We start from the raw sequence: 24,655 nt of genomic DNA, 5'->3' as shown, positions 1-24,655 counted from the left end.
CAACCCATTGGTTGCTCAGCCACTACCTCTGCTCAGAATATGTCAACTGCACCATTACTCATTTCATGACAAAATTTTCTTTTGTTTGTTCTTGCTGTATACCTCTACCTCTAGGTGACTAACCAATAAGGATTGGGCTACCTCACTACCTAGCTCTATGGCATGCATTAGATGATCTGAACAATCTATTACTTCTTTTGGGTAAGATACCATCTTAGCAAGGTATATTTCCAAAAGAAGTCATGGCAGAAAACCAAATATAGACCCTCTTTTCCCCCCACCACCAAACCACACCCTCTGAATCCCCTTGACTGTGGGCCCACTTCCCTTGTATTGGCTGGGTACAGGTTGGTGGTGCTCCAGCCTTTCTGTGCTTGCTCCACTGTCTTCTATTTTTGTCTTCTTTCATTCCCACGACATTTCTGCCGTAACAAATTAGTTTTGTTTTGTTCTGCTATGTGTCTCTGTCTTATTTCTTCATGCATTTCCTGCTGTGTTTATCATTTTCCTTTGGTTTGGCTTTTCTTTCCTTCATGTGATTCTTGTTGCTGACACTTCCTGCTGTTCTTTGTTTCTTTTCATCGTGCTTCTTCATATTAGCTTTAACGTCTATCTTTTTATACAAAAGGATTTAGGCCTTTGTGAGCCAAATAATGTTGACTGGATCAAAAGGGTCTTGAGCCCAATTTGTCTTTATCTGCTGAAGCCATTCTACCGAAGAACTATATTCTGCTGCATATTTGTAATTTGCTACAGATCTGCGTTTTGCTGTAGATCTGCAGCAAATCTGTATTCTTTCTTTGGACCTTTCTTGCTTTTCGGTCTTCTTGGTAGGCCTTGATTTTTATTGGGCTTTCTTCCTCATGGGCTTTTGGATATGGATTCACAAAAATGGGCATCAACAATCCTGAGCAAAAAGAATATATTCGTCTACGTCGTTTGGAAATCTTGAAGAGATTAAGGTCTAAATTTTCATCATAATTTAAATATTATTATTGACAATATCTAATTAAGTAATTTTTTGTATAGTGCAAATATATTAGCACATGGTTGACATAAATGATTTGATATTAGACATCTCTTTTATAGTATTTACTTGTGCAGGGAACATGATTATTCAATCTCTAATCATGTTAGATATATTTTTATAGTCTTCACTTGTGTAAGAAAAATAGCAATGTTGTAAATTTTGTATTGTGCATGGACAATAGCACTTGATTATTCAATTTAATTTGTGATTTTGTTCTTGTCATTCTGTTTTGGGTGAAGCAATGTCTCTGTTTTGGGAGTGTAAGCAAAGAGCTATCTAAAAAGCTCCTTTCCAGGTTGCCATCTCAAAAATACAAACTAGTGTCATTAAAGGGAAAAGGAAAATCTATAGACAAGGATGAAGAGTTAGAGTTATATAAGCTTTAGTTTTCTATCACATAGTGTTGTGCATATAACTAGAAAATGTGCACACTCCACCAATATACACCTTAAGTTGCAAGCTTGTTTCAAGTGAACATTCTTGCTTTTTGCATGCTCACTTGTGTGCATAACCTTGAACCTGTTACCATTAGTCATACTATGAAGAGCAGAATTCTGTGGCATGATTACAGGAAAGCAAATACACACATCACATGCCTTCTGAAGCTATGAAGCGTTCCTTCATTTCACTAATTCAGATAAATAATCTCATAGAACATCAAAGGAATGCAATTTGAAAATTTTATTCTAATATTAAACTTAGTAAATTTCAAATTCCAATGAAGGTTCACATTAAATAAAAGTAGTAATACTTAGAAATTTAGAATTCCAAATTCCTATGACTAGCCTTGTAGTTGCCATAGATGCTCGACGAGATCCACTCGAAGTTAGGTTTGAATTTACCATTGGGTTTAAAGTTAAAAAATATGATCTTTAGGTTTGAATTTCTCAATTATGACCGGTGGATATAAATTTCAAAATTATAATCGTTGGGTCAAATTTTTATTTATTTATTTAAAATGACAGTTAGGTTTGAATTTACCGTCGAAGCTACTATTCTGGTGGTTCAGTCACCGATTCTAGCAATACGATGGTCGAAGACATTGATTCGACAATGGTCGTCGGAGCCACTATTACAACAGTCGGTCCACCAATGATGGCATTACGATGGTCGGAGACACCAATCTGCTGGCAGTTACCAAAGCCACTATTTTGGTAGTTTGGGCATTGGTGGCGTTCATCAAAGCCACTATTTTAACAATCCACCCACCGATGGGTCACTATTTCGGCGGTTCGGCCATCGGACCTCCACCACAAGCGACTCCATTGGCTGAGCCACCGGTGTTGGTAGTTTGCTTAAGATAAACTGATGTGGGTGTTTTGTAAAAAGTGATGGTGTAAAAAAAAAAAAAAGGTTTCTTGTGTAAAATAGACGGAATCTTTTAGATATGCTGATGCAGTTACTCTAAGCATGTAACACAACATATAAAAAAAAAAAAAAAAAATACACATGCACACTTTTTTTTTTATATGACATGTTGTTGGAAATAAAGGAGAGATAATACCTGAATTTTCCTTGGAAATTACACAATTTGATTTTACCAAAAAGAGGTGGCAGAGATGAGGCGTGGATCAAGTCACTATCTTGAGACAAATTGTGTTGTCTACGCTATATCCGATGTAGTTAGACAAATAGTTTCTGCATGTTGTCCCCAGAATACAGTAGCCCAATCACCTTTGCTGATTATTCTTGTGAGCCTACACTGCTTGTAGGATATAAGCTCTCTATAGTACTTTCTTTTCCCATAAAATTTTGTAAAAGATAAAATATTTTTGTAAGTAATAAGAAGCAATAGATGGTAAGTATTTAGGACAATAAAAAATTGTTTTTGAAAAGTTTGCAGCTTTGTAATTCAACAATAAAAATATATGTGTATCTGAAACTTTTATTTCTTTCCATATATATAGAGAGCTGGACCTATAACTTGTCCTTAGCGAAAGAATCAAAAGGATTTGATATCAATTAAATGGTCATAAAGTTATTGAAATTAATATATATAATCAATAGCTTTCTTTTTATATATATATATATATATATATAAAATATAATATAGACCGTATATCAAGACTCAAGAGGTTTTCTTTGCCAAACTTTTATACGTTGAGAACAAAAAGAAAGGAGCACGATGCTATGAAATTAAATATCCCATAAAGTGGCTGAAGATTAAATGCCAATCCGTTTAATACAATTTCAAAATATACATAAATATTGCCATTTGTTTTGACTTTCCTTAAACCAAATAGTAAACACTTGTGTATATATGGTAACATAAAATAATTCAGCAATAGTTGTACATTTAAGTGTTGAAATTCTTCAATATATGACGTTATTATGTCATATTCAAATAAGAACATTTGAATACAAAATGTTTAGAATGGAAAGTATATATTTGTAATAAAACCAAATATGCTGGCAATTATGGTATTAATATCACGTTAATGTTCATAAATTTCCTGATTAAAACCATTGACAAAAGCTATTCAAATTTTGAATTATATTTGAATTTCAAAATTTAGCAATCAACGTATCTGACATTAAGGCCTCGTTTGGAAGGAGGGAATGGAATGGAATGGAAATGAATGAAAAGAATAATTTTAGAATATTCTTCCCTTCCCTTGTTTTGGAGTTTTAATGAAGGGAATGGAAAACTCATTCCCTTGTTTGGGAGTTTATGTGAGAGGGAATGGAATTAGGACTGAGCATAGACTAGGCCTACCCGGCCCATCCGACCGACCTGACCTAACCTGAATAGTCTTAGGGGGGTTGAATGGATACTTGGGTCGAGTTCGGGTCCAACATTCGGGTCTGCCTTGGGTTCGGGTCAGTTTTTGGGTCCAACCCGACCCGACCAATCTAAAAAAAAAAAAAAAAAAACTAATGTATCAGACAAGCAAAACTATGGTTGAGAATAAATTGAATTTGACTAACCCATTGTAAACTATGGCGCTCCCTCTTTCGTCTATGAATTTGTGCTTCTTCTTCTTATTATTTTCTTTTTTCTTTTTCTTTTTTAATTGTAGCATAATTTTCTAATGACAATACTTTCCATCCAAATGAAGGTTAAAATGATAATAAAATAATTGGAATTCACAAAAAATGAATAACTCTATTATCATTGACCCTGCATTGCAGGATAATAAAAAAGGAAAAATAGGCAAGAGTACAATGCAAAATCTAGCCTAACTTCAAGGCAAATAATAAAAAAATTAAAAAGGGTTCAGGTTCAGCCCATGATACTAGTCATGCCTTGTTGTCTTGTTGTCTTGTTTTGGGGGATTTAAGAAGAGCCACATACATGTGCTTTACACGTCTTACCATAACGGTGTGTATTAGATAAGGTTTGCCTTTAATATTTTCCAAATTGAAAGTCAAATTTTTGTTTAAAAAAGATTTTATTTCGGTCCTAATTATGTCAAGGATCTTGTTTCTTATTAGAAAGTATATTTCCAAACTAAGCCTAGTGCTGATGTAAACAAAAATGGTAAATTTTATTTCTCATTCAATGAGGAGCGGGTCAAGATGTACACAAGGAAAAAAATTGTAAAAATTTGTTGTCTAATCAAGAAATCACGACCATTAAGCCTATACGACAATAAATAAATTATTGAATTTAATTTTTCACATTAATGTAAATCACTAAATTAGTAAAATAATTTCAATAAAATATTGCCTAAACAGACATGCATTAACTTGATAAAGAAAAAGGAATTAACATTTATTATCATAAAAAGTGGAGATCCTACAAACATGGAAGTTTAAAAATAAAAATAAAACCATGAAAACTTTTAAATGGCAAGTTTGAGTAATAGGGTAAGTAATTGTTTCCCCATTAATTGCTCATTAAAGTGGTGGCTATTTCAATGTTTCTTTGGCCCTTTCACAGTTTCACCTTCACACAATTTGAAAAAAAAAGACAGACCCGACCCAATACCCGACCACCCGAGACCCATACTTTTCGGGTTGGGTCGAGTTTCTCCCTGATAAACCCAATTGTTATCGGGTCAGGTTATGGGTGGCAGTAAACCCGACCCGACTCGATCCAATATCAGTCCTAAATGGAATGAGTAGGAAGAAACACTCATTCCTTTCTATTCTCTTAAAATATCAAATTTTCATTCCCCCTAAAATTGAGAGGAATGGGAAGGAATAAAATTAGATTTAATGATTTTTTTACTAAAACTCCCAAAATACCCCTATATATTCAACCATTTATTTTAAAATAGGGGTCCAATAGTAATATTGTCATAAAATGATTTTATTTCATTCCACTCCTTCCATGTTACTTCCAAACAAGATTACTTATATTTCATTCATTTATTTTAAAATATCCAATTAAGATTACTTAATTCCATTACATTTCATTCTTTTCCATTCATTTCCCTTACTTAAATACATTACATTACATTTTATTCCCTTCTTATGATCATTCTATTTCATTTCCTTATGAACTCCCAAACGGAGTATAATGAATAATTGATACACATAAATGATTATTAAAATAAATATAATATTTTTTATAAAAATATCCGACACATGCACACAAAGAGAGTAACAGTGCAGTGCAATTTTTTACCTTATTTTTAAATGGAACCACAAACTGCGCTGGTGCGATTTTTGCAACTCCACCATAGCCGAAGTGCGGTGACCACATTTCGTGATCGGCTTAGGTACGGACGGAGCGATTTTTGTACGGCTCTAAGCCTAATGCAAATGGTCAAACTCTGACTTCGATAACTTAAATTCGACAATAGAATAAAATTCAAATTAAAAAGTGGGTGTGCGCAAAAAGACAAATTACTTGGTGTCTCGGGATCCAAATATGGACCACACCACAGAGATCTTGTGGGCCCCAAGCAAGCCCAACCCATACCCAAAATCCCCTACTCCTCAATATAACCATGCAAAACCCTAGTTAGACCTAAGACCTAACCATCCCCATACTTTCTTCTAGGGTTTCTTTTCTTTTCTCTCTCTCTCTCTCTCTTCCTCTGACTGCTTTGTTATTTGTCAGCAATGGCCGTGAAGCCCTCTAGGTCCGAGAAGAAGATCTTGTACGACAAGAAACTATGCGCTTTGCTCAGCCAGTACTCCCAGGTTCTGGTTGTCCACGCTGACAACGTCGGTTCCAACCAGCTCCAGAAGATAAGGACGGGTCTCCGAGGTGACTCTGTCATTTTGATGGGAAAGAACACCATGATGAAGCGCTCTGTTAAGCTTCACGCCGAGGCCACTGGCAACGAGGCCATTATGAACCTCGTTCCTCTTTTGGTGGTATCATTCTTTCCCTTTTCCTTTTTTTTTTTATTTTATTTTTTGTGGATCTGTTTGGTTGGTGAGAAAGTGCGTGGGAAAAGAAGATGATAAATGGGTTTTTATTTATAGGGTTTTTCGTCATACGGGTCGGAAGAAAATGGGTTTAAGAAAAAGAAAAATGGTCACTTTTTTGAGCTTGTGGAATTCATTTCTGTTTATGTGATGATTGGTTGCTGAGAAAAATGTGGGAAATGTTAGATTTTTCCGAATATATATTATAAAATGTTTATTTATTTCATTTTTGTTTTTGGTTTTGGTTTGGGAGAGAAATTTTGATCAAGGGGTTTTGAGACTAGAACTAGACAAACGATAATGTTGGATCTTAGATTTTCTTTTTATGGAATTTTTATTTGGCAATCGGTAATGTTTGGCTGAGCTTCAAATTTTGAAAATCTAAAGATGTGACTCCTTAGATTTAAAAATTTTAGGAACTTTCTTTTTCCCCAATGTTATTATCAGCCTAAAAGGATCAAGAATGATTATGGTCACGTGCAGTGGGTGGTGTTAGGATTTTTTTTTTTTTGAGGGGGCTAAGTTTTGGTACTAATATATTAGTTTCGAGTCAAGATAAACCATCACATATATTCGTAAATGCACATACATAAATATAAACATTAATATTTTGATACTAGAGTAGGTCATTTATAAATATATTATATATAAAATTAACAACTTTCACATATGTATTTTGCAAGATAATTTTTTAGAGGAATTTATCATCTTTTAAACTCCAAGGAGTATACAAAAGCCGTCTAGTTTGATATTAAACAAGTACAAAAAACAAATTAGAAAAAACAAAAACTACCTTGTCTTTATAACTACTAGACCAATTGACAAATTCTATTGGTTTTTATGAGCATCATTGGACTAACTCAAACATTTGGAGGGGCCAACTTCTACTTTTGCAGGTAAATATTTAAAGTTCTTAATATTTACACAATATAAAATAGTTTTTTAAAATTTGGGGGGGGGGGGGCATGGCCCCCCTCAAGCCTTGCTATAGCTCCACCTCTGGTCACGTGACCTTCAATTTATATGTTTTTAATGGTGATTATGGTTCCCTATATCTGTTTTATGCCTGATATGTTTATCTGTATTGATTTAATGTGCTGATTCCTTTTGAAATAGGGTAATGTGGGGTTGGTCTTCACCAAGGGTGATTTGAAGGAAGTTAGCGAAGAGATTAGCAAGTATAAGGTATGGCTATTCATGCTATAACATTGTATCCATTATTTATGTCTCTGTAATTCAAGCTTGTTGCGGTAATTATTGTCACATTTTTGAGTTGATAACCTTTTGGAATCCAATTTATTGATTAACAGATTGTTGGTATTAAATATTTTTGAATTTGTGGCAAGTTATAATTGGTGAAGAAAAATTAATGGATCTATGGGTCCACTTCTCTATTTCTCACAACGCGCTACATAGCGCATTGTGACAAAAATTGTGATAATTAATTCCTTATTGGTATTGCATTTCTCTTCAAGTTTCAACCTTTTTTCTTGGAATAAACCACTTACTTTTAATAAGACTATTTTAACTGATACCATCTTTTTGTTAGAGGTACTAATTAGGACTATGAATGCAACTCACAAACCCAACCCAACCTGATGGCTTGGGTTGGCTTTTGTAGCTTCGGGTTGGCAAACTTTTCAATCCAAATAACTGACCTGAGTCGAGCCATGCTATTAATACTCTAAAAATATATATATTTTTGAATTTATTAGTTTGATTTATTTTGAATTTTGATTCTTAGTTTAAATTAGTTGCTTGCAGACTTGCACAAGAAATTTAAGTTTGGTAGAGAATATATATGTGGTTAATATATACTAATAAAATAAAAGGTCAAATTAGAGATTTTGTAAATAAATAACTTACCTAATTTAATTAGAATTTGTTTAAAGAAGATAAAATTTCATTTAATAAGATTCTGTTTTGCATTCGGTTGCTTTATTAAAAAAATGTTGAGTTCTAATTAGTTTAAACTAATATAGTTTGTCATTATTTTAAACCCTATAAACCAAATCAAAAAATAAATGTTAGTATGATGATGAGGAAAAATGTGAGCTTTCAAAAGTGAGGAAGAAGTTTTGAATAGGGGCCAAAAGGCACGAGTACAATAGACGTTTGAAAGTCTATATGGAATTTAAATCTTTCATCCCTTCATCTTGTGTTAGCATTAGAAGTCAATAAAAAGTAAAAAAAAAAAACTTTGATTGTATTATTATATATAATTTGATTTATTTTTGTATTTTTATACTTAGTTTTGATTGAGTTGGAATCTTAGGCCTACTCAACTTCAGAGAGCTATGAAGCTACAGAGTAGATAAGAGAACTTAGGGGTTGAATTATTATGTTTCAATTATGGCCTGTAATCCTCATTTTTCTATATGTGAGTGAGTTAAATGGATGCAATTGGTTTTGTACTTTAAATGAAGTTCTTACTTGAAATCTTGGTGATATCTATTTCTCTTTCTTTATTAGCAGGAATTAGAGATCTCTCTTAAGTCTTAACTTATTCAACCTGAACAGGTGGGAGCTCCAGCTCGTGTTGGCCTTGTTGCACCAATTGATGTTGTTGTACCCCCAGGAAACACGGGACTTGATCCCTCTCAAACGTCCTTCTTTCAGGTTTGGTTTCAAATTTCCAACCACAAAGTTCCATTTCCACTTTATTTTTACACGTATATTTTCAGGTTCTCAACATTCCAACAAAGATTAACAAGGGAACTGTCGAGATCATTACCCCAGTGGAGCTCATTAAAAAGGGTGACAAGGTGGGCTCCTCTGAATCTGCACTTCTTGCAAAGCTTGGGATACGCCCATTCTCCTACGGTCTTGTTGTTCTATCCGTGTATGACAATGGATCTGTGTTTGATCCTGAAGTGCTTAATCTCACGGAAGATGATCTCATTGAAAAATTTGCTACTGGAATTTCCATGGTCACCTCTTTGTCACTGGCTGTATCTTACCCAACTCTTGCTGCTGCACCCCACATGTTTACAAATGCATACAAAAATGTTCTGAGTGTTGCGGTAGCTTCAGAGTATTCCTTCCCACAGGCAGAGAAAGTGAAGGAATACTTGAAGGTTGGTTTTTGTAAAATTTCATCTTGTATTTCTGGTTGTTTGTGAATTGGACTGATTTATTGATCAAAATTTGCAGGATCCAAGTAAGTATGCTGTTGCAGCGGCTCCTGCTGTAGCTGCTGATTCTGGTGCTGCTCCAGATGCCAGTGCCAAGGTGGAGGAGAAGAAGGTTGAAGAGGAAGAAGATTCTGACGAGGACATGGCTCTCAATTTGTTTGAATGAGTTGTTTGGTGGTTCAGTAGGCTGTAGGGTTGAAGATTCTAAATATTAGCCTATTTGTTATCTAATCCACGCAGTATGTAGACATGTAGTTGAGCGAAACCCAACGCATGGTTTCCACCACTCTTCTTTGTGGTGGGTTCAATGTGGATTGGTTTCTGAACTCCGTTCATAAATCTTTGGCCATGTTTGGTTCTTCTAAAACAGGGTCTTTCATTTCCTGTTTTTTGTGGGACCTATTAGCGAAAAACTTGATTGAGTTTGTTTTTGGTCTCATCTTCATTTTTAATACCCAAAAAATGTGAGAATGGAAATAGAATATGAAAACAATCTTTTGGCATTTTCATTTTAAGCCAAATAAATTCAGTGGCACTAAAGATTGTGCAAAAAGATGTAAGCATATTAGCAAAAAAAAAGTAGTTTTTTTTTCATACTTGAGAAATCAAGTGCAAAATAGGTAGGGTATCTAATGTATTTTGTTCTAAGATTCAAAAAATCTATACAAAAGATGGATATAGAAAATGGAAATGAAAACAAAAATATGAGTTCTTGGATGATCCAAACAGGGTTGAACTTTGTTGCTTTGCAAATATTTGCCGAAAATGGATTCAATTCTAGGTGCTATAATCTATCCTTTACATCATAATACTATATTCTTACGTATTGGTCGCTAAAGTGTTAGCCTGTTAGGCAAGTGGAGATTCTTATGTCATACAAAATGTTTTAGACGGTGAGTTAAAAGCATCCCGACTCCTGAGGGGGGGAAATTTCAAGAACCTCAAAGGTAACCTCTCTTTTCTCGTGGGTTCGTTTGGATTTAATATTCTCTATAATGGCTTTTTTTTTTTTTTTTTTTTTTGAGAAATATATTCTGTATAAAGTTGGTTAAAGTATAGTTGTACATATGCAAATGAGCTAAAATGCTAGGCCAAAAAGCCTTAAACTAAATGAACACGGAACCATTTAAGAACACCTTTGTCCTTTGTCCAAAATCTATTTTAACTTTTAGTCCTAACCCAGGTCCTTAATCCCATGAGAAAGACAAGTAGATGTGTTTATAAGTGACTGCAACGCTGATGCACTAAATGGTCGGACCTCCTTTTGATTAACATATTGATGCAACACGTCTAAATGGTCTAATCCTTACATCTCTTAATGCTAGACTCTTGATCGTTTAGCATTGGCTGCATCTGATTATGGTGGCAGCTTGCACCCATTCTACCCACACAAACTACATGAGGGCACATGCCATCGACTGAGAAAGGTTCCTTCAGGCAGCAGTAGGCTATGTTAGTGCATAACTACACAAATGGTTTGCTATGTGGACAACATGGTGGTGGGCTTGTGCTTGGCAGGCTACAAGCATGCATGTGTTGTGGGTAACATGAGTTGTGTCATGACATCTTACTTGGGCTTGGCCATGGGCTAGATGTTGGACTGTCGGCAGGTTGCATGTGAAGAATAAGGCAGGATTGAACTGTCTAAAGTCTAAACGTGTGGTATGCTGGATTGTGTTAGAAACATGTTTTAGGTTGTACCTTGCATGGCCGAGTAGGACTGGTTGAAGATGGCGATAATGTGCTGTCTTGCGCGGGTTGCGTGACCAGATTTGGAGGTGGCGTCAACGTGGGCCAAGCCCTCCACATGGTGGTGCATGGATAAAGTCTTGGTGTTGAGCAATATGCATGGGCAGCTAGGTTTAATAGGCAAGGCCTGTGATGAGCTGGTGCCTAGTACGTGGCAACAACTTGGTGTGGCAATTACCTAGGTTACTAGGAAGTTCATGCAATGGCAAACTGTGTGGGTGTGCTAGCAGCAAGGAAAATGTTCCAAGACGGCAAGCAGCTCTGTCCTAGAGGCAATTAGAATGATATGGCAAAAGATATAGGAGCTGTTACTTAACAAGTAATTGCCAGGGTGATCATGTCCTGTACTTTATTAACCTTCGAGTGTTGGGGGTGTCAAGTCTGAGGCAAAATGAGTAAGTACATTGTTAGGAAACACAATAAACTCCATGGTTTGTATGCCTCGGTGGTAGATTAGGCTAAGGCAAGTTTTAGGGCGAGAGACTATCCTTTAATTACTTGTGCTGTGGGACAAAGTATTAAAGGTTGGAAGTAAACATCACCATTCAACACCATCTAACCCAATTGGTAGTAACATTTATGTTGAAGAATGTAATACAATTGCTGAAAGACACAGTCAAGTTACAAGTGATGTATAACTTATAAATCATGTATTGAATTTTTTTTTTTTTTTCTGCTTTTTTTCTTTATTATTATTTTTTTCTAAAACAATGCTTAACTTTAGGCTGGAAAATTATATATGCGCATCAGTTCTTAGTATGTTTTAATCAACAAGCCCCGCAACTTTTTTCATCATGCTCGCCAAGCTCTGATGTCTGCATCAACACAATGGAATAAAAGCCTTTAGACTGCAGCAAAGTAAAATCTTTAAAGTTATATTTGATCTTATAAAATACTCCTCATGAAGAAAGATGACATAATAATTCTTTTGGTCAATCTATATGGAGAACAATGAAATTATATTAACGAGTAGTCATGCATTTTGGGAAAATTGCAAAAGCAAGGGCTTCCTACCTTTTTGTTTGGAATGGTGATCAGGGAAAAGGGAAGCGACCATTAGCAAGCTTAAGAAGAATCACAAATACATATGCTTTGGAGCACAATTACTGAAGACAGTTGCGAAAGAATCGGATCCCCTGATTCATATCAATAAAGATGTAAATTAAAGATCCCAGATAGCGAAGATTAGAGAAAAAACAGATATTGGTGGATCATATAAGAAACATAAAATTTGTCTCCAAACCTGCAACGCAAAACTGATGTCTGCTTCATCTACACACAATGTCACTCTTTTTGATTTATCTTCTCGAGATTGACCTAGTTTGAGAAGCCCCTGCACTTAAAGTTATGCTTTAGAATTTTAGTTACATCCCTTTCTTTTCCAGGATAGTAAAATGTTATAAAAAATCTTGTAATATGGTTCATGCAGTACTAGAGAACTATATAATAAGGACGGTAAACATCTTACCTGGTCACTTAGCACTCTGCATATACTTGAAAGTTCCAAAATCCCAACAGGTGGGATAAGTGCTGATTTGCAGATCTCCATATAAAATTTATTTAGCTGCATCCAGGTTGCAAGTTAAAGAAAACAGGTACTTCAGCTGCTATATACAAATCAAGTCTAAATTAAAATAATAATAATGGTAAGAAAGCACACCTCTCCCACGGTTGTATCTTTCTTTCCCCCACGGAAAAGTTTCACAGCAGAGCAAAGTAAAATCTGCAATCAAATTGGGTGTAGAGAAATATATGAACACTTGGGTTATTAGTGTTTTTTGCAATTATAACACTTATGCATGTGACTATACATTATGCATCAACAACATGATATCAATTATCAAGTATTTTGTATTAGCACTTAGAACACACTAATTGAATGCACTTAACATGCTTTATAGCATTGCAGATACTTCAGAGTCAGCCAAAGAAAGAAAACTTTCCATTAGTTGTAGCTTGTAACTCACCAGTCACTCAAAAATGTAGTTTTTGAAAACGTAAAATGTATCCCAAATATAGCCTGTTGAATTATTAACTTCTATCAAACCTCAAACTTCTGGTGGATGCCATATTCTATTATTTGGCCATCTACCTATATCAAATTTTCTTTTCATTGTTCCTGGAACAAGTTCATCAGGGGTATAGGGCACATGAAAATCTAGAGATTGCATTTCAAAATTCAAGTCCTTGTGGTCTTTATCAATTATTTTACTTGAGAAGCATAGAAAAAACTCATTTTCTTCTCTTGAGACAAGCAGACGAATTTTCTCATTTTCTGAAAAAAAGAAAAATTACAATGCTCGCTGTTGGTAATCTCTTTTTTAATAAACCCAAATGAACTAGGATGCTTCTTTTCTTCTAGTCAGGGTAAATAACCATCTATCAAGCAGTTAACATCTTATAATTAGTTATAAAAAAATTCCCCATAGCGGCCACATTCTCAGTTGTCTTCTTATTCTTGCAGTAAAAGGATGGATATGTAAGGAATATTCAATGCTAAGCATCATAGTCTAGATAAAACAAACATTAATCTGTAATATATCATACACCATGTTAACATCATGCTCCTGGCACAAAGTTACCTGTTGATGTTGTGGAAGAGATTGTATAGTATCCACTATTGGTGATTTATAAGTCTTTGACAAAGCAACAACCATATAATCAAGCCTCACCTGAAACCAGTTTCAAAACCTCTAAGATAATGAGGAAAAAATTAAATAAATATTTTAGAATTTCAGAATAGATATCTAAGATGTCAAAAATTAAGAACTTACAACATCTATTTCTTGTTTTCCTAAAACATCAGGAGCTGTAGCTCTCTGTTGTTCAAGGAATGCTTTCTCTACTATTGACGAACTGAAGTTGCTACTAGATTCTCTAAGTTCTGCTTCTACCATCTCAATTGCACTCCTGCATTATAGTTAAACAGCTATAGCATTAGTTTTGTAATTTTTAGACTGCAAAGCAAGGCTAAAGATAATTAAATTATTTGTATCACATCAATTTATGTTGTTGAGTTAAACTTTAAATATCCATCACAGAGTGACAAACTGTGTGAAATGTAATAATGTAGGCAAGCAAAAGACTGAAATTCCCTATTCACTTAAAAACCTAACATCCTCTTAAGCATTATCCAACTGCGTAAAGAACATAAAAAATGCACCATGTGGCCATTTCAAGCCCCGTGAAGTTCAAGGCAAAATAGGTTTAAAATGAAAATAGCACGTGCAAGATGTGGCAGTGGCAACATGGCAGGGCCAAGAAAACATAGGATCTGGCCAGCTCTTATAAATGAGTGTGACGTCCAATACCAACTTTCAAATGATTATGAAACAAGTTTTAGGATTTTCTTCCTTAATTGAAGTAACACTGCTGATTTTTTCCCCCTCTTCCAATTATTTTATTTTTAGCACCTAAACTTCTTGAACTAGACTGCCAACCCCTATTCCAGTTAACCAATTTTGTCAAGTTGGAAATCAACAAAGTCAGGATCTGATACTTGACTACCAATTCATCGTAGCAAAATTCAGGAAACAACAATTGTCAGAGCACTGACCTGCAAACACAAAGAGCTTTTCGCATATCTCCAGATGCAGCAGCAACTTTCTGAGAATTTCATATAGTCAAGATCAGTTATGTGCTTTAATTAGTTTGATGGGAAAGCAATGCATCATTCTTAGCAGAAAGGGTGTGGGGGGAAATCATGAGTCAATCATCAGGTACTGTCCAAATGTGCTGGTTAAAACAAAATGTATTAACAAATAAAGAGGTGAAGCAAAGATGATGCATCAGAACATAGCAGAAGGTAAATCATGGTGTCCTCACCCTGGCACAGAGTTCCAATGCTTGAGGTTGAAAGACAGTATAAGGAAGTTCCTGTTGGAGCAGAGTAACTATAATTACTAATTCATTTTTCATCACCCTAGAGAAGTCTGATTCTTTACAACAAAATTAAAATTATAAGTGAATACCACTTGCTTGCTGGGAGGTATAACTGAAGCATAGAACTTACCATTAGCCTCTCATGAAGTATCTTGAGGATTTGATCTTTAGAGTAGGCTCGAAAAGTTACCACCATAGGTTTGCCTGGCACAAAAAAGAGTAGTTTAAGGAATTACAAATAAGTTCTATTTCAGAACTATAGGAAAGCTGACATCTCTTATTACGCAATTCATATCTGTAGCCAATATTTTGGTGGAGGATTGGAGGTCTGGTACAGGCCACAGACAGCCTATTATCAAGAACTATAAGCATTAACAGTGAACAATTGCCCTAGGAAAGACTGGGGCAAGACATGAAGATCAATGAAATGAAAATTAGAGTTTTTAAGACAACTGATCAGTAAGTTGCATTAAAATTAGTAAAAGATTTTCGTCAACCCAGTTATAATGAAATGGTATAACCAAGGGGCAGCCAAAGTTGTTAAAATATTCAGAAGTCTCTGAAGTTATATGAAGGAATAAAGGCTAGTTCTGGAAAAAATAATAATTACAAAAGACCATCACTAAATTGCTCAAACCAGACAAAAGAAGTTTTCTGAGTCTTAGATAAAACTAAATGAAAGCAAGTACAAATTAGCCAAAACAAAAATTGAAAGCAAGTACAAAACTCACAATTTAATGACTGAAGTTTTGGAAGAAAACGATCTGCTAGGTCTATGGCATTAGCTATTCCTGCAAAATGCAAAGATGAGATGAGAAGTTCACTTATGCATTCGAGTCATGGAAATTGAAATCTGATTAATCTCGTGAAAGGCAGAACAATCTTGTCAAAATGCTAATAATACATGTACCTATCAATATACATCTGGAGAATGGGAATGTTGTAAGCATGAAAAGATCATGAAGAACGGCCCGGTCTTTAGTAATCAAATAGTCCAACTCATCAGCAATTATCAGCCTATTAAAAGTGAACACCACATGAATAAAACCGACCACACATCTGTGAATAAGCAACAAAGTGAACACCACTCCTACATTGAAATTCAATATCTTACATCATCTTCATGCCAGATGGCTGGGGCTTTTGAGAGTATAAGTTCTGCAAATGTTGCAAGGGAGAGGTAGCACCATTAACTTTCTTTCGCGGTTGGCTTTCACCCAATATCTGCAAAGCCAAATACCCATTAAGCAAATTTGCTATTCAATAGTCAATAGCAAGCTACACCGTTTAATCAATACCTTGCCGAAAATATCTGATGTTTTTGCTAGTGAAGTACAATTTATGGTTAACACATTCGGTTGCTGATGCCCCGCCTGGCAAAAACAACAAAAACACCATATTACAACCTGATTACATTTCTTTTGACAGAGTTTTGGACTATTACTTGACAATTAGATGATTATCCGCGAGTACTTTTATCACACGAGTCATCAAATGATTTAAATAAGACACACGACTATTAAATAGATCATGCAATTAATAATAAACGTAAATGATCTGAATTGACATTTCAAAATAAAGAAATAAAGGAAATGGGTTATACCTCATTAGCCCAATGAAACAAGAGCTGTTTCACCTTCTCCATCGACAAAGATTTCCCGGTCCCGGGACACCCACACACGTATAAACTCCCAGCCTTCTCTTGCTCTACACACGCCTGGCAAAACTCCAATACCCTCTTCTGTTCGCCTTCGCGGCACACAATGTTAGGTGGTGCACTCGACACGTGCATTGCCTCCTTAACTGCCTTCATCTGCTCGGAATCTATAAATTCAAAAGCAAAAATTAAAATCAAACAAACAAACAAAACAAACTCCACCAAATAATTAAAAAAGAAAGAAAGAAAGAATTAAACTTGCCTAGGGGATTCCATTTCTGTTTTGGAGGTAAAGAATCGGACAATTTCTTGATTGGAGATTTGTGAGATTTCGTAATATTTTCACTACAATCTCTCTCAACTCTCTGCAATTAATCACACAAATTAAAAATAAAGAATAAAGAAACAAAGAATGATGAATTCACATATAGAAAAGGAAAACGACAGGTCGTTTATATATAAAAAAAGGAACCACAGAACTCACAGATATGGGAGTCTTTGGGCTGGAAGTGGTGCAAGTGCGAGGAGATTTCCATTTGACCGGAGTTGAAATGGGGGAATCCTGCGCCGCCGTGGTATCGGATCTGAGTCTCCGCTTGTGGGGAGTGGAGTCGGGGTTGGATCGGGCGGAGTCGGGTTTGACGGCCATGATGGCAGGCATTGTTAGGAGGAGGAGTTTTAGAGGATCGGAGGGTTATGGAGAAGTGGGGTTGGGGATAAGTACAATAAAATGAAATCAGATGTTGGAGAAATATAACTGTTGTTTTTTAGCGGGAAACTGTATACGTAAGAATTTCGTTTCGCGCCAGATATATTAGCTGGATTTTAAACTCGTAGGGCGCGCGCGCCTGATTAACGCGGGCTGTGACTTGTTAACGTGTCTGCCCCGTCAGCCTGAGATGCCTGGATTTTTTTTTTTTTTTTGGTGGTAAAATTGACTTCACAGAGTCAATTTTTCCGTTTTTAAAAACAAGCACAACGGAGAAAGACGTCGTAAACTTTACTCAAAATTTATAATAGATAATTTATATTATACATAATATTCTCTTAAATAATGTGTCAATTTGGTTCATAATATTTTGGTATCATATCAATTTAGTCTCTAATGAATGAAAAATGCTCACCCTTATTATTAAGGGCATGGATCATTTTGATATAATGCCAAAAAATTAAAAATCAAATTGGCACATAATGTAAAAATTAGAAACAAGTAATTTTTTATCCTTTTTTTTTCTTCTTATTTCATTTTATTTATTTTTCTTAAAAGACATTAACTGGTGCACAAATTTTTTTTTAACACATTGAGTCATTTTTATTGGGAGTGAAGCTACTTTAAGCTTAAAGCTCATATATTTTATTAGTTTTTGTTACTATTTCTCAATGCAAGTATGATCTTTTTAAAGCCTCTTAACTTGTGTACTTGAGTGTACAAGTACAGTGGTTACCAATTTTTTTTTAATGTGCTATTTATTTACTTTCAATCATTGAAATCAAAATCTAAATATTTTATAAGGCACAAGTATCATTTCAAGTAAATTAGTCTATTTATTTTATTAGTCCAAATAATCATGTTTTATTTTCTAATTTTTATTTACTTTTTGTATTTTACCGACTAAAACAACAATATTGATCAAAACTCCTACCTCCATCCCTATCAAAACTAATACAATATGGTATTTTAATTGGTGTGTTTTAAAGGATTGCCCATACCAACTTAATGGTCAATATAGTATATACCAACTAGTACGATAATAGAAATTCTAACCTAGCATTTTCGACATGGATCTAGGTTCTCATAAGAAGTCCTAATGCAAATCCTAAGGCCCTATTTGGATTTTTTTTTTTTATCACTCATCACTTAAAATACCCCAATTTTCTATACCCACCCGTTTGGCACACTTCACTCACCTTCTTATCACTCAATTTTTCTACTTTTTTTTGGGACCCATTCCTGTAAAGTGGTCAGACCCTTCTGTTAACAAAATTAGCTTCAACCACAAAACAAAAATAGTAACAACAACAATAACAGCAGCAACAACACCCATCTCTCCCAAAACACAAACCCGAATCCATAAAAATTTCAGAAGCTCCCTCGCCTCGTCGGACCATCACCGATGAACAACACCCATCTCTCCGACGTGTACGGCAACGCGATGGGGTGGGTTTTTTTTTTTTTTTTTTTTGTGTGGATGCACATGTTTGTGGGTTTGTGTTTTGTGTGTTAGAGAAAAGATCGTGAGAAGTGAAGAAAGAAAGAAAGAACAAGAAGGGAAAAAAAAAAAAAAAAGAACCCAAAACCCAGTGAAAAGGATGGAAAAAAAAAAAAAAGAAAAAAGAAAAAAAATGCAACCAAACCCAAAAACCCAATGTCAAAAGGAAAGAAAAGAAGAAGAAAAAAAAAAGATGAAGAAGACCATACCAGCAGCGTGAAAGGGAAAAGAAAAATGGAAGAAGAAGAAGACCCGTGTGAAAGGAAAAATAAAAGAAGAAGAAGACCACCTCACCGAAACCAGTGAGAAAAAAAAAAAAAAAAAAAAAAAAGGGTCAAAAGTTGCGGCTAACCTGACTAGTGGGTCCCGTAGTGTATGTTTAATTACGAAAATGCCACTAAAAACAAAGTTATGGAAATTGAAAACACCTAAAATGTGTTTTCAGTATCTATAACTCATCACTCAAAAATCAGATAATTGAGTAATGGAAACAATAATTAAAAACAAAATCCAAACAAGCCTCTTAGTCATGGGTCCCACCATTATGAGTTTATGGGTGATGGAAACAGAGTTATGAGTTATGGAAACATGAAATCCAAACACCCCCTAAGTCATCAAAGCTTTTGGCTTTCTTATGCAAGCTAACTTTAGAGAGGTGAATGAGACATTCTAGCCAGCTATGATTCTCAAGGCTAACCCTTTCACTAGGCTAATTAGGTTATTGCCTAAGGCCCTCAAGTGGAAGGGAGGCCCAAAATTTTGGAAAAGAAGGGGTAGTAGAAAAAAAAATATTGGGTTCTAGATGAAACCTTAAAAAATCTGCTACATCCTTTTAACCTAAAATAAGAAGAAAATTCTTTGATCTAAACAAAATCAATTGTCCAAAAACTAACATCATTAACCTCTACAAAAACCAAAATTCAACCAAATAAAATATAAATCTGGTCTAAAAATATTACTCACAAAAAAATTACAAAAACCAAAATTCAACCAAATAAAATATAAATCTGGTCTAAAAATATTACTCACAAAAAAATTACAAATAAACACAAAGAAAAAATTCTAAATCCCAAAATTTTACCCATACCGTCTCTCTCTCTCTCTCTCTCTCTCAAATATCTTATAAGTCATTCTCTCCATGTCAGCATCTAGTTTGGTGAGACTATCCACTAAAAATTGGACGTGTGTATCAACTTAAAAGTACCATAATACCCTTAAAATTTTCAAAAGCCCACCCATTTTTGCCACATTTTTCTCTCAATCTCTGTAACTTAACCAAACTTTTCTTTTTTCAATATTCAAAAACATGCACTCTCTAAAAAAAAAAAACACATACGCTCTCTCTCACTTCCAATCGACGGAAAATCTCATCTACCGACAACCGCTCCATTTAGAAAAAGTTTTGATAACTACTCCACCTAGAGGTTTTTGCAATTGAACGGCAATGGACCCACTATTTTTCAGCCACCCACCTCACCTCAATTTCAAAATCCACCTAAAAAAAATGTGTACAGATCTGGTGAGGATATTTTGATCTCACATTTATGATTTTTTTCTAATTGCGTTGTATCCTTTCCTTGATTTCTTTGCCAAAGTTCATCCATTTCTTTTATTTGTAGCATTTAAAAAAAAAAAAAAATTAATTGTGTGGTATCCTTTCAGTTCATCAAATGACCTCCCAAAAGGAACCCAGTTCCTTCATTTCTAATTGGGGCCTTATTGCACAAATATTAAGTTTGTTAAGTTTCCATTTCATTTTTTATTCACTTCGACAAATTTCATTGGTTGTTTTTTAATTTATAAATTGTTGCTGTTGATACTGTATTTTGTCCATCCTCGATTTGCGTGTCGGACCCCAAAAAATCCAAAAATATTATTTTCTCCCCATGGGCCCGCGAAAACATCTAGAATGACGTGGCGCAACCCGTTCAGACACCGGAGCACCTAAAGTGCCTTTTTTAGCTAAAATGACCAAAATGCCCCTGGTTAACCTAGGGTCGACTAAAGGTCAAACAAGGTCAAAATCCACACAAAATAACACCTTTCATATTTTTTCATCAAACCCGAGTTTCTCAAAGATTTTTAGTCACTTTGACCAAGTTTGACCTGAAATTAACTTTAGGTGGGCCTAAAAACCCTAATTTTGATCCGGCAATCAGAACGGGTTGAAACCAATGTCATTACAAAGATGATTAAATTCTCATTCTAACGACTATTCATGGGTTGAAATCGGAGTTAGAACGGTCGAGGTATCATGAAAACCAGGTTAACGCACTGATTGATGCATTTCTAACTTCCCGAAGCCATAACTTTTGATCCGATTGTTGGATTTTTAAGTTCCACCCCTTTTTAGAAACTTAAAATCAAGATTTTTCCAAGGGTGTCAAGATCACCTGATCAGAGACCTTTTGAGGCTGGCAGCCTTTGAAGGACCGCTGCCTCAAAAAATGCGTCAGGGCTATAAATAGCCCAAGCACCCTTCAGACCAGGAGAGGAAGACATTTTTCTGATTTTCTGCTCTTTGCCTGGTTTCTCTACACGTTTTTCTCTCTTCCAAACACCAAAAAACACACACAAAACACGCAAAAAACACATGGAAGTCTCTTGATTCTTCTCTCCTCACTAACAACACAAGGTATTGTTCTTATACCCAATCTTCCTTTCCTTGGTTCTACACTTTGGATTTGGGGTTTAGGGGTGTGGATGTAGTTTTTTTAGCTATCACACACACCCCTAACCTTCTAAATCTTTTCCTAGCATTTATCATGCTATTTTTGCTTGAATAACATGATTTATTGCTTTCTTTAGCCTGTTTCTTGCTTTATTTGTGTTTCTAGCTTAAATTTCTTTGTTGTTATGTCTTATGCCATGTTTCGTGCTTAGATCCATGTTCCCACATGTTCATATGTTTAGATCTACATGCTTAGGGTTTTATGCCATGTTTTTCTATGTTTTATTCCTCTTTTTGTTCTATGTTGATATTAGGGTTACATGCTCGCATGCTTGATATCATGTCTATGGTTATGTCTTGCTTAAATCTACATGTTTTTATGCACGTTCTATGCTCCAATGCCTTTATCCAAGTCTTCACATGCTTGTATACTTGGATTCATGTCCTTCCATGTCTATGTGCTTAATTGCTATGTGTTTACATGCATGTTTCTATGCCTATATGTCTATGTCCATACTTCCACATGCTTGCGTGTTTGGATCAATGCTCTCTTCATGCTTTTGCTATATTCCATGTGCTTGTGTGCTCCATGCCATGTTTATGTGCCTAGACCTAGGCTATGTTTGTCATGCCATGTGCTATTATAGCCCTTTTGTCGTTTTATCTTTCTTTCTTGTATTTTGGCCTAGTGATTAGGACACGATCTAGACCCTATGGTCTTTTTCATAGTCCATACACCAAGGCCTACATGAAAGGGTTTAGATCACCCATTTTGCATTTCTATGCTTGCTTGTTTCTATGCTTTATACTTGTGTTAGCCTCTCTTATTCTAGGCTTTGCCTTGACGCCCTTAGTGGGTTTGTGGTTGTGTGGTTACATCCGACACCCATGAGGCCCTGTTTGGATGCAACCACTTGGGACGCATCGCCATGATGTCGGTTGCATCGTGTGTACCTTTCCCTCTTTTCGCTCCGTGCGATGATATGCTTGTCATGCTTGTTTGTGCCACCCGTTGGCTTTATATGCATCTTTACACGCTTTCTTACATGTCCATGCATGAGTCTTACTTGCTAGTGTGTCGTCTATGCTTCAACACAATGAAGTTATGGACATTCGATCCAAACCTACATTTGTCCCTTGTAGACACCACCTTTTGTTCATTTTCTTGCTTGTTTGCTTTCCCGCTTGTTTGCTTGCTTCTCTACTTGCCATGCCTATCGTGCTTATTCACTTTATGCCTGTTCATATGCTCTTTGCATCTTTTCCTTCCATTGCTTGTTTGCTGGTTTCTTGTCTCTGCCTTTGCATGTACACGCATGGAGCTAGGACGCTTGGAGTTAGGGCACAGTCTCCCAGGCGCAAGCAAAAAGGGGGCAGTCACAAGCATGTAGATAAGCCCAACGACTGTGTTGAGTAGGTTTAGGAGTTTAGCCTTTCCCTTTGGTTATGTACTCTTTTAAACCCCTTCCTTCCTCCTTCATTTCTCTCTTAGATGGTTTGTATTAGGTATATCATGCCTTGTACCATTCGTCCTCATCTCTAGAGTATGGCGACCCCTGTTTACTTTCCTGCATCTATATTTTGGGTCATGCTCTAGGGATGTAAGTATTTACTTTCCTGTTCTGTGTGCTTGCATTGTGCATGATGTATGTATATATATACTTGTTCCCCCATTCCAGTGTGATCGTCACAGTCCATGTCACCTAAGGCAAAGCGATGCCTAATTTCCATTGCGAAAGTAAGGTGACACGTTGCCGGATTTTCGCAGTGGAAATCTGGTATTCGGCTCGAATGCCATAGGAAAGCATAGATTGGGACCACACTCATTCAAAATCCAAACCTCAAAGCCCTCATGTATGCAAAGCACCGAAAGCTAATGCTGAGATCATGTTTTTACTGCCAATTTCCAAAAATTAAGGTTTTATCAAAACAAAGGACTGTCCTTGGACAGGCATTATGGGGTACCTAACACCTTCCTCATACGTAACCACAAACTTTCAGACCTAAGAATCAAGAATTTTTTGCCATCCACATTAGATTAGAAAAAATGTCATTTTTCTTAACCTAGGATTGGTAATAAAATCAACTAGAAATAGGTGACCAATCACACCTTAGAAAAACCCAATAATTGTTGGCGACTCCACTCACCTTTAGTAACCCTTTTAAAATTTGGCCCAGATTCCTGCCATAAAACCAAAGGTAGACAAATACCCTCCTCCACCAAGAGAGAGAGCACCCGATGCCCCGCGCAGACCACACCAAGCGCACCACCATATTTAGAGAGGGGTCCTCCAACGAGGCCCCGCGCACACGGGAGCTGTCGCCATGGCAGGTGGTCGAATGAGGGCCCGCGACGACGGCTGCGATTTTTCCACCCTGCTCTGATCAAGACCGGGCGTCGACAGTTGCTATGTAAGACCTTTGTTTTTAATTGGAGGATTTGATTCTTAAGCAACAGGCATGAATTACTAATTTTTAATAATTCATTTTTATTTGTAATATAAGTTTTGATGAAATATTACTTATATAAAAAAAGGGGTTTGAGGAAATATAGTAAATACTCTTTTAGAGTTTGAGTTATAGAAATTATAATATTTTGATTATAGGTATGATGCCCAGTTGAGTGTGCTGTGTGTTTATGGCTGAGAACCAGGGGCATTGCCCCCTTCCCATCTTTGGATATTGTGGTCCTGTATGTTTTTTTATTATTTAATTTTTAGAAACTCTCCTTTGTCTTTTCTAATTGTTTATATGCAATGCTTTTTTTTTAAAAAAAAAAAAAAATTCTTGTTTGGGTTAAACTAATGCAATGGAGTTTCAATGAAATGTAATTGATGTGGCTGAGAACAATGATGAAGGAGAAAAAAATGAGAATGTCATTGATGTGGATAGAGACAATGATGAAAGAGAAGATATTGAGAATGTAACTTTTGTTGAAAGTGGTAAAATCAAAATAGGAATGCAAGTGAGTTCCAAATGTATCATGAATATGCTATA

The 24,655-nt window shown here is 35.6% G+C and overlaps 2 protein-coding genes across 2 annotated transcripts; one reads left to right on the top strand and one right to left on the bottom strand.

Annotated features, from left to right (window-relative positions):
• The first annotated feature begins 5,941 nt into the window (after positions 1-5,941).
• LOC115989381 (60S acidic ribosomal protein P0-like) lies at positions 5,942-10,083 on the top strand. The gene is made up of 5 exons (XM_031113062.1): positions 5,942-6,301; positions 7,472-7,540; positions 8,876-8,974; positions 9,040-9,432; positions 9,509-10,083. The coding sequence occupies exons 1-5, from the start codon at positions 6,044-6,046 to the stop codon at positions 9,653-9,655; spliced, it is 966 nt and encodes a 321-aa protein (XP_030968922.1). The 5' UTR covers positions 5,942-6,043; the 3' UTR covers positions 9,656-10,083.
• A 1,813-nt stretch (positions 10,084-11,896) lies between these two features.
• Positions 11,897-17,511, bottom strand: LOC115989373 (cell division control protein 6 homolog B-like). The gene is made up of 17 exons (XM_031113051.1): positions 17,262-17,511; positions 17,040-17,142; positions 16,724-16,944; positions 16,419-16,493; positions 16,235-16,344; positions 16,031-16,137; positions 15,852-15,911; positions 15,251-15,324; positions 15,064-15,114; positions 14,795-14,844; positions 14,013-14,148; positions 13,821-13,910; positions 12,899-12,961; positions 12,707-12,802; positions 12,482-12,571; positions 12,253-12,374; positions 11,897-12,053 (listed from the first exon to the last, which is right to left on the bottom strand). The coding sequence occupies exons 1-16, from the start codon at positions 17,436-17,438 to the stop codon at positions 12,342-12,344; spliced, it is 1,536 nt and encodes a 511-aa protein (XP_030968911.1). The 5' UTR covers positions 17,439-17,511; the 3' UTR covers positions 11,897-12,053; positions 12,253-12,341.
• Between the last annotated feature and the right edge of the window lie 7,144 nt (positions 17,512-24,655).

Source organism: Quercus lobata, chromosome 1, assembly GCF_001633185.2.
Source record: "Quercus lobata isolate SW786 chromosome 1, ValleyOak3.0 Primary Assembly, whole genome shotgun sequence".
NCBI lineage: Eukaryota > Viridiplantae > Streptophyta > Magnoliopsida > Fagales > Fagaceae > Quercus > Quercus lobata.
This window is presented reverse-complemented; position numbering and strand designations above follow the sequence as displayed.

Coding starts and splice junctions, on each gene's coding strand:
- LOC115989373 (XM_031113051.1), bottom strand. CDS start 17,438: ATGCCTGCCATCATGGCCGTCAAACCCGACTCCGCCCGATCCAACCCC. Junction 14,149..14,794: donor AAAGCTCTTTGTGTTTGCAG/GTCAGTGCTCTG, acceptor ACTATAATGCAG/GAGTGCAATTGAGATGGTAG. Junction 12,572..12,706: donor GCAGAGTGCTAAGTGACCAG/GTAAGATGTTTA, acceptor CTTTAAGTGCAG/GGGCTTCTCAAACTAGGTCA.
- LOC115989381 (XM_031113062.1), top strand. CDS start 6,044: ATGGCCGTGAAGCCCTCTAGGTCCGAGAAGAAGATCTTGTACGACAAG. Junction 6,302..7,471: donor ACCTCGTTCCTCTTTTGGTG/GTATCATTCTTT, acceptor CTTTTGAAATAG/GGTAATGTGGGGTTGGTCTT. Junction 7,541..8,875: donor AAGAGATTAGCAAGTATAAG/GTATGGCTATTC, acceptor CAACCTGAACAG/GTGGGAGCTCCAGCTCGTGT.